Raw genomic sequence first — 13,477 nt, 5'->3', positions numbered from 1 at the left:
CCATTGGCTAGAACCGATCACTAGATCCAGACCAAAAATCATTGGTCTGCATCTGGTGACTGATCGGTTCTCACCCAAATCAGACCAGGATTGGCTCGCAGGGCACGCGGGAGCATGCCCTGCGAGCCGTGAATGCGCCCAACATAGGTCTACGACGCTGGACCTAGCCGAGCCGCTCCGCTGCAGTAGCAGCAATGTGAGCAGTCGGCAAGTGGTTAAAGTAGAACTATAGGCAAACTTTTTTTTTTTTTTTTTTTCATTTTTGATAGAGCAAGGGAGGGTTATAACCCCTGTCAGATTGTCCCATTGCAGAGATTTCCCTTCACTTCCTGTCCCATAGCAAAACATGAAGTGAGAGTAAATCCCTTCAAAGTAAGGGAATTCCTTGGGGACCCCCAGGTCACCAGAACTAGTGTCCCCATTGGAAGATTTCCCCTGTAATACTTTTCTAGTGACAACCCAAAATTTTGGATTTTCTTATACTTTCACTTTCAGTGATAATGGTAAACAGGACAAATAGAGAGGGTTAATCTCCCTAATGAGGGCACAGACAGCAATACAAACTGACAGGCACTCCTGCTCCACTCTATCCAAAACTAACAAAAAGTTTTGCCTTTAGTTATATAGCACCTGCTAGTTTAGTGTGCTAGTGTGAGGTGCTAGGTTTTTCTGCAGTATAGATAAAAAGAGATGAACCCAACTACCCCCTGTTCGGTTCGCAGCAGAACTTTCGAACATCGCAAAAGTTCAGAACCGAATAACAAACCCCTTTGAAGTCTATAGGACCCAAACTGTTAAAATCAAAAGTGCACATTTATAGGGGCATATACAAATAATTGGGCATACAATGGTTATTGGAGGGTAGGGTACTGCCCTGGGGGACATATATCAATGCAAAAAAACATTTTTTAAAAAACATCATTTTTAATTGAGCAATGCTTTATTGATGCTTAAAGTGAAACCATAAGAATTAAACATAACAACAAAAATAAAAAAATCCTTTAAATATAGTGCCTGAGGGGTCCCCTTAGTCTGCCTTTAAAGTGGCACATCGGTACCATGTATAGAACATGCTGCATCAATAATGACATTTTTCAAGCCAAAAAAAATGACATTTTTCCTGCAGGCTTTCATTATTTTGTAAATAATGATTTAAGGAGCCAGTATGATGAGACCACAATTTAGTGCACTGTGAACAAGATTAGACATTTTTTAAATTCAATTCTGGTGTCTCTTTTGCAGACTTTGGATAGAAGTAACAAGTGCGGAAAAATTTGGTGGTGCCTTCACACCGTAACCCTATAGAGGTACTCTTGATGAAAGCAAGAATTGGCCTTGCTGTCAAAAATTTAAATGTTATGCACCTGTCAAATGGGTTAGAAAAATTGGTCTTTGGGTGTCGGTGGTGCCTTCACATCATAACCCTATAGAGGTACTCTTGATGAAAACAAGAATTTGCCTTGTTTTACAGATATGGAAAAAGTGGTCTTTGGGTGTTAATTGTGCCCATGAAACCTGTACCAAAAATGTTCTTCCAGATTAAATCAAAACCCACAAAGCTAGGCAGCCTGGGCAGTCTTACAGAGATTTGAGATCCAGAAAGCACTTATTCAGCAATATCAGCATCAGGGGCTTCATAGCTGCTGCTAATCCAGGACTGATTAATTTTGATAAATGTCAGCTGGTCCACGGAGTCTGTAGACAGACACACTCTCTTATCTGTCACAAAACCTCCGGCACCACTTAATGCCTGTTCAGAAAGCATTCTCGATGCAGGGCAGCCCAGCAGCTCAATTGCATACTGGGCAAATTCTGGCCAGTGGTCTATTCTCATGACCCAGTGGATCGTCAACTGGAAAGCTCTCCATGTCTGTTTTTGCCCCTAGATAATCTCCCACCATATGCTGTAGACTCTGCTGATGGGATGTGGAAGCTAAAAGCCCTGGGTGCGGAGGACTAAAAAATGTTTTAAATGCCTCACTGAGGCAGCCCTCTTCTTCACCACTCCTCTCTTGACCAACAGAAGACTCAAAGCTACATTTTTCCACCAGATTGTAATCTACCAGAGTGGGGAAAGCCATTACATAAACTCCTCTTTACTATGTCCTCAAGAGATTTCATCTTCTGCTCGCTCTGTGGGGACGGGATTGGTTCCAGGAGACTTTTCTCCTTCAAAGGAGGGTTGCCAACCAATTTTGATCCTTCTTCTTGATGCCACGTGTTCTTGGGTCCTTTCGCAGGCTTTAAAGAATGAGGGAGCTCATGCACTGGAAGTTTGCGGAGGCATGAGAAGCAGACTCCTTGTGGTCACTGAGGATTACAGTATCTGGAACTGCCTCCTCCCAGCCACGTACTACTCCCAAGGGTTTTGGGGAAGGAAAATCACCTGTTAAGGGTTGACATATGTCTTGCTTTGCTTCAATGCCTCCAAAACTGGGGAACATGACTACCAATTTCTTGTTTACCAGTGTTCTACCCTCTCTGTAGGGTCATGTTCCTACCTTCCTCAACCTCAGAACCAACATCTGAATCAAGTAATAGCTGTGCATCGTCAAGAAGCAAGTGGCTGACTCCTCCATGCCTGATGCTGGGGCTATGGCAGGAGTAGCTGTGGACAAGGATGCAGCTGCGGTAGACTGCACACTAGTCTCTGCTTGGGTGATGGAGGATGAGGAGGATGTGGATGGTTTACTAAGCCAGTCCACCACCTCCTCTGCATGCTGTGGCTGGATAGCACAGGCAACATCACTAAAAAATGAAATGATGCCCTGTCTGAGGATGGACCATGTCCACCTTTGCCTGTGGACACATGCACTGCTGGCCCCCTCACAGTGCCATGGGAACATCTACCTCTTCATGTTGGCCTCACAGACATGCTGGGGGGCTTATTAACAATATATAATAAAGATGAAGAATGTGTATGTGGATGCACTTTAATCAATGGAAAGTGGTGTTTGGTGCACTTTAACTTGAGTATTTATTACACAGACACACTCCACTGACACCCTACAATATACTGCAGTAAAAGTGTACTATTGCACTGAAATATACTGCAGTAAACGTGCAACAACGTGCTGCAATATACTGTGGTAAACCTGCACATATGGACTAAAATATACTGCTTTTAACGTGCACCAATGTACTGCAAAATACTGCGATAAACGTGCAGTAATGCACTGCAATATAGTGCAGTAAGCGTGTACCTGCACACTGAAATATACTGTGTTAAAATTGCACTAACTCACTGCAATATACTGCGGTAAACGTGCAATAACGCACTGAAATATACTGCGGTAAACCTGTGCCTACACACTGAAATATACTGCATTAAACGTGCACTAACACACTGCAATATACTGCAGTAAATGTGCACCAATGCACTGCAATATATAGTACTTAAGTAAACATACAGTAACACACTACAGTAAACGTGCACCTACGCACTGAAATATACTGCGTTAAACTTGCACGAACTCACTGCAATATACTGCAGTAAATGTGCAATAACGCAATGAAAAATACCATGTTAAATGTGCACTATTGCACTGCAATATACTGCAGTAAACGTGCACCAATGCACTGAAATATGCTGCGGTAAATTTGCACCAACGCACTGAAATATACTGCATTAAATGTGCACTAACGCAATGCAATATACTGTGGTAAACGCGCACTAATACACTAAAATATACTGCGTTAAATGTGCAGTAACACACTGAAACATACTGCAGGAAACCTGTCCTGACAAAATAAACTGACACTAATGTAAAATGAATGGTCGCACCACACTCACACTGCACTGTCACTAGATTCACACTAAACTGATGCTCTACACCAGGGTTTCTCAACTAGGGTTCCTCCTGAGGTTGCTAGGGGTTCCTTGAGAAATGGGCAATTTATGCCTCTCAGATAAATTCCCAATGACACCATTGTTCCTTTTAGCTATCTATAAGTTGGTAATTCTTCCCAATGATGAAAAGAGTAAGGAGCATTCTTCCCACTGACTGTTACACTAATGTGTCATGAGTTGTAGATTTTTTATTTTTAGCAGGGGTTTCCCGAGACCAGAAATTTATTTCAAGGGTTTCTCTGTGTTGAAAAGGTTGAGAAAGGCTGCTCTACACTCACAAAAGAATCAAAACAACAAAAGGCCAAGTTGCACCTGCCTTCACACGGTTAAATAATTGATCGATTTGTTTCCCAATCGGTCCTGTCTGGTGGCATAATTGGAGAAGCTTCTCCAAATACATGGATGGAGGCACATTAGTATATGAGCCTCAATTAAAGTCCCAACCCCTTTCTTTCTTTATATATGGTGCCATAATTGATCAATAGCCACACACAGGTAGTGAATTTTGATCAATAGCTAAGATGTGATCATAACATAACACAAACATTTGATTGATCAGGATACAGTTGTTTTCACAAACAAAGCATCCCAGTGCTGCTGATTAATGCTAAACAACCAGCAATTTTTCCCTCGGGCTGATTGACTCGGTTTCATCAAATCTGATTTAAACTGAGTCTAAATAGATCAGAAAGGATGTTATGACTATTGGATTTCTTGCAGGTTTTATACTTTTGATTGAATAGCACAATAAACAGATTAGAAAATCGAAGTACGTGTAGTCCCTTTTGGAGAGCTTTCACTACCACAGCTTTACCCAGTGGTAGATTTCTTTTTACCTATTACTGTGAACACTGTGGAAAATGTTGCTCTTCATTTGGAAATCAAGGTCCCAGAGTCTGGAGGAAGAGTGGAGATGCACAGAATCCAAGCTGCATGAGGTCCAGTGTGAAGTTTCTATAGTCTATGATGATTTAGGGAGACATGCCATCTGCTGCTGTTGGTCCACTGTGTTTTATCATGTCCAAATTCAGTGTAGCCCTCTACCAGGAACTTCTAGAGCACCTCATGCTTCCCTCTGCTGAACATCTTTATGGAGATGCTGATTTCATTTCCCAGCAGGACTTGGAACCTGCCCACACTGCCAAAAGTACCAATACCTGGTTTCATGATCATGTTATCATTGTTTATGATTGGCCAGCAAGCTCGCCTGACCTAAACCCCATAGAGAATCTGTGGAGTATTGTCAAGAGAAGAATGGGAGACACCAGACCCAAAACTGCATATGAGCTGAAGGTCGCTATCAAAGCAACCTGGGCTTCCATACCAACCCAGTAGTGCCACAGGCTGATTGCCTCCATGCTACGCCACATTGATGCATTTATTCATGCAAAAGGAGCCCTGACCAAGTATTGAGTGCATACTATACTGTACATGGACATACTTTTCAGTAAGCCAACATTTCTGTATTAAAAATCCTTTTTTTTTTGTTGGTCTTATGTAATATTCTAATTTTCTGAGATACTGAATTATGGGTTGTCACTAGCTGTAAGCCAGAATCATCAAAATTAAAAGAAAGAAATGCTTGAAATATATCATTCTGTGTGTAACACATCTATATAAAATATTTCACTCTTTGAATTTAATTACTGAAATAAATTACCTTTTTAATGATAAAAGAACAAGAAAAATTGAGGCATGTATGGACTATGATGGTACCGTATAAACTAAGGCTTGACAAAACAAACGGTTTAAAAAATGTTATCAAATTTTGTTCAAAGGCATATAAAAAACATATCCATATCTAAAACATAGACACAGATTTCTGTCATTAACTGTTTTGCTCTACAAAAAGTTAATCACAGATGGGATGACCAAAGATCTGTCAACTGTAGCAAATACCACCTGAATTGTATGTGCTTGACATGTTTCGCGGGGGAGTCACCACTTCTTCAGGAGCTAAATACATCATCATATTTAACTTTTTGAGGATATTCAAATTTTATGAGATGCACCTGTATATACTATATTATCAAACGTATTGGGACGCCTGCCTTTACATGCACATTAACTATAATAGCATCACAGTCTTAGTCTATAGGGTTCAAAATTGAGTTGGTCCACCCTTTGCAGCAATAACAGCTTCAACTCTTCTGGGAAGGCTGTCCACAAGGTTTAGGAGTGTGTATGGGAATGTTTGACCATTCTTGCAGAAGCGCATTGTAGGTCAGGCACTGATGTTGGACAGGAAGGCCTGGCTCGCAGTCTCTGCTCAAATTCACCCCAAAGGTGTTCTATTGGGTTGAGGTCAGGACTCTGTGCATGTAACTCCCCAAACTCGCTCATCCATGTCTTTAGGGACCTTGTTTTGGGCACTGGTGTGCAGTCATGTTGGAACAGGAAGACACCTTAAGAGTTCCCTTCACTGGAACTAAGTGGCCAAGCCCAACCCCTGAAAAACAACCCCACACCATAATCCCCCCTCCACCAAATGATTGGGACTGGTGCACAAAGCAAGCTCCATAAGGACATAGATGAGCGAGTTTGGGGTGGAGGAACTTGACTGGCCTGCACAGAGTTCTGACCTCAACCCGATAGAACACCTTTGGGATGAATTAGAACAGAGACTGCGAGCCAGGCCTTTCCATCCAACATCAGTACCTGACCTCAAAAATGATTTGTGCACCAGTCCAAATCCTAAAACTTGTGGACAGCCTTCCCAGAAGATTTGAAGCTGCTATAGCTGCAAAGGGTGGGCCAACTCAATATTGAACCCTACGGATTATGACTGGGATGCCATTAAAGTTCATCTAGTTTCAAGAATTACACAGCTCTTCCCCACAGCAAAGAGGACCTGATCTTTCTCATTTGCAGTTTTACGTATTTACTTATGTTATGTTATTTACTTATGTTTACTGGTCCCCTGTGATTGGACAGTAAAAGGATAAATAGCACATTTACAAGCTCATCTCTGTATTACTTTGTTTTCCCTGCTTATCAGCATGATCGTTTGCACTCCAGCAGACTTGTGCTGCTTCTCCCTCTCCCAGTCTAAGCTCTGTTGTACAGAGGCTGCAAGAGACTCAGACTACAGACAAATTCAAATATTTTACACTGCTTGTTTTTAAAAAATACATTTATTGATATATTATTGATTACAAATATTCATTAATATTCAGTCTTTTATATATTTGTTCTTCACCCCACTCAGGCGTATGTTTCCTTTTCTCGTGTAATGAAATATCTTCCGGGCCCTCATCAGAAGGTGTTTGCAGACTGTGAGCATGTGAAATCTTTCATCAAGGAGGAAATTAACTCACACAGGAGATCCCTGGATGCAGAGTTCCCCCGAGATTTCATAGACTGCTTCCTCATCCAGGCCAGCAAGGTAACATGACTTAAATTTCAGGCAGATTCACTGGAATTCCAACCAGAAATTTGAGCTGTGGTTGGCCCTGTAGACCCCACCTGGCTCTACCAAAGTTGATTTCAAAACCAAAGAATTAGGGTAAAAACGTGTTGGCCGAAGAAGAATATTAGCATGCATAAAGAAAGGGATGTATTCCAGAGATAAGACTATAATCCTTCCACTTTATAAAACTCTGGTCCGACCGCATCTGGAGTATTCTGTCCAGTTCTGGTCACTAGTCCTTAGGAAGGATGTGTTGGAGCTGGAGAGAGTCCAGAGAAGGGCAACTAAACTGATTAGGGGATTAGAGGACCTTAATTATGAAGAGCGTCTTCAATCGCTTGATTTATTCTCCCTGGAGAAGAGACGCCTGAGAGGGGACATGATAGCAATTTATAAATATCTCAATGGTGATCTCAGCATAGAAAAAAAGCTGTTCAGTCGAAAGGATTGCATGAGGACTCGAGGGCATACAATGCGATTAGAGGAGAAGCGTTTTAACCTCAGGCAACGTGGGGGGTTCTTTACTGTTAGGGCTACAAGATTGTGGAATTCTCTACCACAAGAGGTGGTTTCTGTGGGAAGTATGGTGGCTTTCAAAAGACTCTTAGACGTACATCTCAAGGATCAGAACATTCAGGGGTATGCAAGATGATTACGGCCACACACACCTACACAGGTTGAACTGGATGGACTATTGTCTTTATTCAACCTCACCTACTATGTAACTATTTAACAGTGATTGGCTCCTATCAGAGGCACTCATTGTTCTGACATTCAGCAGAAGGGGGTATCTCTATACAATAGTCATCAGGGTAGATTCCTCCACCCACAATATTTAGTGTGGATGGGGGAATCAATTGAGTGAACCTTGATTGAGCTGTATAACCTAAGGCCCCTTTCACACAGGCGGACCGTTCAGATCCGCCTGTCCGTTTTTCTGGCGGATCTGAACGGTCCCCCCATGCATCCCTATGGGGCATCGGATGTCCGCTGACATCCGATCCGTCAAATCTGGACGGATGGAAACCCTATTTTCCATCCGTCCAGCAGATCGGATCGGATGGGAACGGACCGACAGTCCGTTCGCATCTGATTCCCCCATAGAGATGTATGGGAAACTGACAGCTGTGTCTCCGCACACAGCGCGGAGAGACAGCTGTCATCCTCCTGCTCAGCGGGGAATTGTCGGATCGATCCCCAGCTGAGATAAACGGAGTCTGTCCGACAGACGATAGTGTGAAAGAGTCCTAAGAGTATTCTAGCTAGATTCATTGAGATCTCTGAGGTTGTTTGTTTTATGTTGTGTTTGTTTTGTGTTGCATATGGCACAGTATTATAGAGGAGTTTTTTACCCATAGTCAAATGAGAAGTTTTGAAGGTTTTAGGAAAAGGTATTAAAATTAGATTGTGTCCAAATAATAGAAAAAAAAAATGTTCATCTTTCAATGCCTAACCTAGAACTGGAAGCAGACTCCTGCTATTTACAGTCTTTTGTTCCCTAGAATATTACCGTTTATTGTCCAGAATAAAGCCTTTATCAACATTTTCAAAGCCCTGATGAAAGGGGCCCTTTGGAATTCACAAAATGTATTGCTTCATTTATCAAATACAACAATAAATAGGGCTAATCTGAACAAAAATCTTTGGAGTGGTATTTTCTTATTTTTTCCACTACTAAGCAAATTTCTAATTTCCTGTATGGCCAAAAAAATTAATAAAAACCCTAGGATCTAATTTGTAAGTGGATGAAGTTCCACCTAAACATAAATTCTCTCCACAGATCTGCAGATGGAGGAACAGTCTGCAGGAGACCAAAGCATTGTGACCATGATCCGCTGATCGTAGTTGCAAACTTTGCAGGCTCCAATGCAAAAAAAAAATCAATAAATGTACATTTTTTTTTTAAACAATGTGGGTGCATTAATTATTTTTTTGAAAAGTGGACTATGCCAGTTGTTAGAAATCTGCAGTTAGGTGAAAGGCATGCAGTAAATGCAGGATAACTTAAAGCAGAACTAAAAGGTGAATACTTACCTGTCCAACCAGTGTCATATTCTTCTGAGCATTGCTTTTTGGGCTTCATCATTGGCCAGCAGAGGATGACTTCTCACCTGCACATGTACAGGAGTTAGTCATCCCGGACAGAGACCGGTCTAGCCCTGTAAGCTGTGCTGTGCATGTGCAGCTCAGTCAACAGTTGCACAGAAGACAGCAAGAAGGCAGATAGGGGCATTTTATTACAGAAGAGACAGTGCATGCCTCTTCTGTAATTACACTCTACCTAATTGCTAACTTAAGTTCCACTTTAGGAATATTATTCAACTAGAAGTGTTCATCACGGTACTATGACTATGTTAACGTCTGATCTCCACAAAAGTATTTTTACCCATCTGTTACTTTTTTATACAGTATATTCATCCTAGTAGAATGTTAAAGTGTTTGTAAACCTCAGATGTGAAACATGAACAAAAGACATCCCTCTATTAAAATAAATAAACCTAACACCTTACACTAATGTCAGTGCAATCAATAATATGTACAGTATATAATACAGTAAAATGAAAAAATGGAAGCTGCTTAAACCCATTTGTGCAATCACCACACTACTATATCAAATATATGTAAAAATGCAGGTGAAGCGCTACCCACAGATACGGGAATCTCTATATATCAAACCCAAACAAAATGACAAAAGTGACAAAATAAAGACATAATAAGTTCCATCTTCCTATGCAAATCCAGGTGATATTGCCAGCCTTGCTGTGCTCCAAAGGACATAAGCTTCATAAGACCTAATACACAGATGTGCCCATCACCACACCTTATGGGTGCCTCATCTTTTTGGATGGACCCCACTGTGTGAATGGAGGTCAAAAATGCTTTGAATACAGTCAGAAAATATGCATTCGGATCCTGCTTAGTGCGTGGTTTTTGGCTTTTTTGGATAGACCCCACTAAATGGAGAGTGTAAATGGAGGCCACTGTTATTGGCACACAGATTTCTAAATTTTACAGCTGTAACCAGAACAGAAATATTCCAGTTGGGTCTAATGTTCTGGTGACAGGAAACCGTTTTTTTGGACAATAGTCACATCCTGTTGTGTCTCTGGGACAAGTGAATAAGAATCTCCCAATAGGCCACAGGCAGCAGAAAAAAAAAAAAAAAAAAACGTCCATCTTTAGAGGAGCTGCAAACCAAACTGCTGAGTAAAGTGACCAGAAGTGAGCCTTGCACAGACTGAAATTCACAATTCTGGTTCTAAATTGCAGGAGAAAGATGTGAGAAATAGTGAATTTTGCCAGGAGAACTTGCAGGCTTCTGTGTTCGAAATGTTCATTGCTGGAACAGATACCACAGCTAACAATCTGCAGTTCGGCCTGTTGGTGATGATAAAATATCCAGATATCCAAGGTAAGGCTGTGACTGATCAATGGGGAAAGAATCACACTGCGTTCAGAACATCTGTATTATAAGTGAGTGTGGCACTTGGAGGGTGAAGACTTCCATATTCTCACTGCCACCTTTCTCACCAAATGTTATTTATAAATGCAGGCCCACAGATAGAGACTTGTGTGACTTTTAGCTCCTCAATCCTGTCCATGGCCAGACAGCATGCTTGGCAAGTGATCTGTCTGTTTTCACCCAACAGCAAATTAGGCACACTATCATTTTCTACGACCAACACCAATTATTAAAGGGATACTATAATATTTGAAATGTTTGTTTTTAAATCTATTTTTAATATTTACGTATCTAAATCTAGCTCATGAAAAAGGATTCTCACAGCACTATGGGTTTTCAAAAGGAAGACTGGCTATCCTTTAATGCAGTCTATCCCTCACTGAAACTTTGTGTATAGCCATATGGAGGGAAGAGGGTGGGTGTGAGTCGCTGCTCTGAATCATTTACTCATCATAAATCGATCATTTGAGGGGCCTAAGCATTCCTGATGAAGCAGTCAGTGGCCTTAGTACATTGGGTTGAAATTGCCTTAGTCGAGTGTAGCCTATTGGCAATTAAAGACCCACTGTCACCTTGGCCATGCAGGGCAAAGTGACAATATCTTTGCAAAGTGTACCCCCCTTATACTTCCCTTGCCTGCTCTTTCTTGCCACTCCTTCCTCTATCATAGCCGACACTGAAATCATGGTTTATGGTGAGTGGTGATATGACACTCTCTCGGTCATGTGACAATGATTTTGGCTTCTTGGCTCTAGCACTGTCACAGGAGAGGAAGCTACATGCTCCCCCAAACTGGGAAGTGTAGGGTAGTGTTGCTGCACCAAAAGAGGAAGTAGCAGTTTCAATGTGAGTATAAGTGGGTGCAATGTGCAGAGACATTGTCACTGTGTACTGCTTAGGCAAGATGACAGAGTATTTTTATAGATCTGTTTATTTAAAGTATTTTCATATTTTACAGAAAAAGAAGAGCAAGGTAAATAGTACACAAAGCATCATAAATTAGTTAACCAAGGATGTGTAGGCAACCTAAGAAAAGAGGGAGTACGAGAGGAGAAGAAAACATAAGCAAAGAAAAGTGAGAGAGTGGTGGCATGAGGGGGCAGAGACTAAAGGGCTCACCCAGGGGGAAACGCAGACATAGAGTAAGTAAGGCTGAGTGCAAGTCCTGCTGCGTGCTCAACATTGGAGTGTGTACACAGAGGGAAAACAAGTCCATAAAAACACTGTAGGCCTACAATTTAACACTTGGCGCAGAAAGAGCAGGGGATGAGAAGGGTTGCGGGTGTGGCCAGCTGTATGGTACCCTACATAAGGAAACAACAAATTTAGAGTCTGAAGCATAGTTCCAAAAATAACACTTTTACTTGTAGAGCATAGAAGTGAGCACTAGCAGCTTTGTCTTACACAAGTGCAGTATCTCTTGGGGTAACAGGCCCATCAGTACTCAGTAACAGGTTCAGTGATACTAGTAACAAGTTCAGTAATACTCTGTATCAGGTACAGTAACTATCAGTAACAGATTCAGTAATACTCAGTAATTGGTAAAGAAATCACTCCACGCAGGCACAAAGCAGGTGCCAGCCGAATGCTACACAGTCCTTAAGGCACAGGAGTGGCAGAGCAATACAGCTAGGTTGGCTGATACAGGAATGTTGTACAGTGTCAATGTTCAGCAGTGTATTCTCAGCACAGTGGATAACAACAAAGCCTGAGTTGATCTTACTGGGGCAGCATCTGTAGGAGGGGTGGTGGGCTGGCCTGTAGCTGACATAAGCGGCAGCAGCAATACTGGAGATCAGTGCTGACTACAGCACATATGCAGTATCCTCTGCTCTGTCCCTTCTTAGACTGGAACCTTTTCCTGATCCTAGTTCTCTGTCTCTGCTAGACGGGTTCCTCTACCTACACTAACCACTCAAAAAATGGGCACCAAACCCATCAGGGCACTGCTATATATTAGCACTGCCTTCAACCAAAATGGCAGCGGAAGGTCACTGGTTGTTGCAACATCCATTTAAATATCTGCCTTTCCTGTGACACCTACAAAGGCTGCAGAGGATCATTATTCCCCTAAGGATTCTACTCCATCCCCAAGGTAGCAAGGCACTACCAGCTGGCTAGAGTAGGAACTACACCTGGCAACAGTTAGGTGTCCAGCTGTGAAGGTTCATATATTAGGAAGGCTACACAAAATGACTCTCTAAGTTCTTGATTAATGAGGTCCCAAGGCTCCTACAAAGCGTTAAAGATGTCGAAGATGTTATGAATTTTGACTAACAAGTGCTCCATCAATTGCACATTCCAATGCTATTAAGTAGTTCCCTCTTTCAGGGTGGAGAGGTATGTTTCCAACACTTAACTATTTTTTTAGGCATTTTTCTATGGTCAGAATATGAGCTAGGAGTTGGTTCCTTCAAATAAAGGAGAGTCATCCCTGGGAGATAGTACAGGAGGTCAGGAGGCAGCAGGTTATCTGTGAGTTTTCAAACTCAGGCACTGAGTGTCTGATATTATGGTGGTACCTTTGGGTCCACATAATGATTATGACGTTAAGTGACCTCATGCATAATGGGATGGTATGGGGAGCTCAGTCATCACATCGCTGAGTGAATTTATTTGAGTGAACTGTATTGTTATGTGATATATATTAGAGATAGAAGAAAGAATATATTGTATGTAAGGTGATTTCAACCTTTTGGAGGTATTACCCAATATGTAATTAACATATAGAAAATGTAAATGTGTATGCCTCCTA

The 13,477-nt window shown here is 41.7% G+C and overlaps 1 protein-coding gene across 1 annotated transcript in view; it reads left to right on the top strand.

The window, feature by feature from the left end:
• LOC309549733 (cytochrome P450 2G1-like) overlaps positions 1–13,477 on the top strand; it is a 101,646-nt gene that overhangs the window by 62,766 nt on the left and 25,403 nt on the right. Inside the window, exons 6-7 of the mRNA XM_082250224.1 lie at positions 7,059–7,235; positions 10,530–10,671. Coding sequence (XP_082106350.1) covers positions 7,059–7,235; positions 10,530–10,671 — 319 coding nt within the window. The remainder of the gene's footprint in view (positions 1–7,058; positions 7,236–10,529; positions 10,672–13,477) is intronic.

The sequence above is a fragment of the Pelophylax lessonae genome (assembly GCF_965119305.1).
Source record: "Pelophylax lessonae genome assembly, chromosome: 3".
Classification (NCBI taxonomy): Eukaryota; Metazoa; Chordata; class Amphibia; order Anura; family Ranidae; genus Pelophylax; species Pelophylax lessonae.
This window is presented reverse-complemented; position numbering and strand designations above follow the sequence as displayed.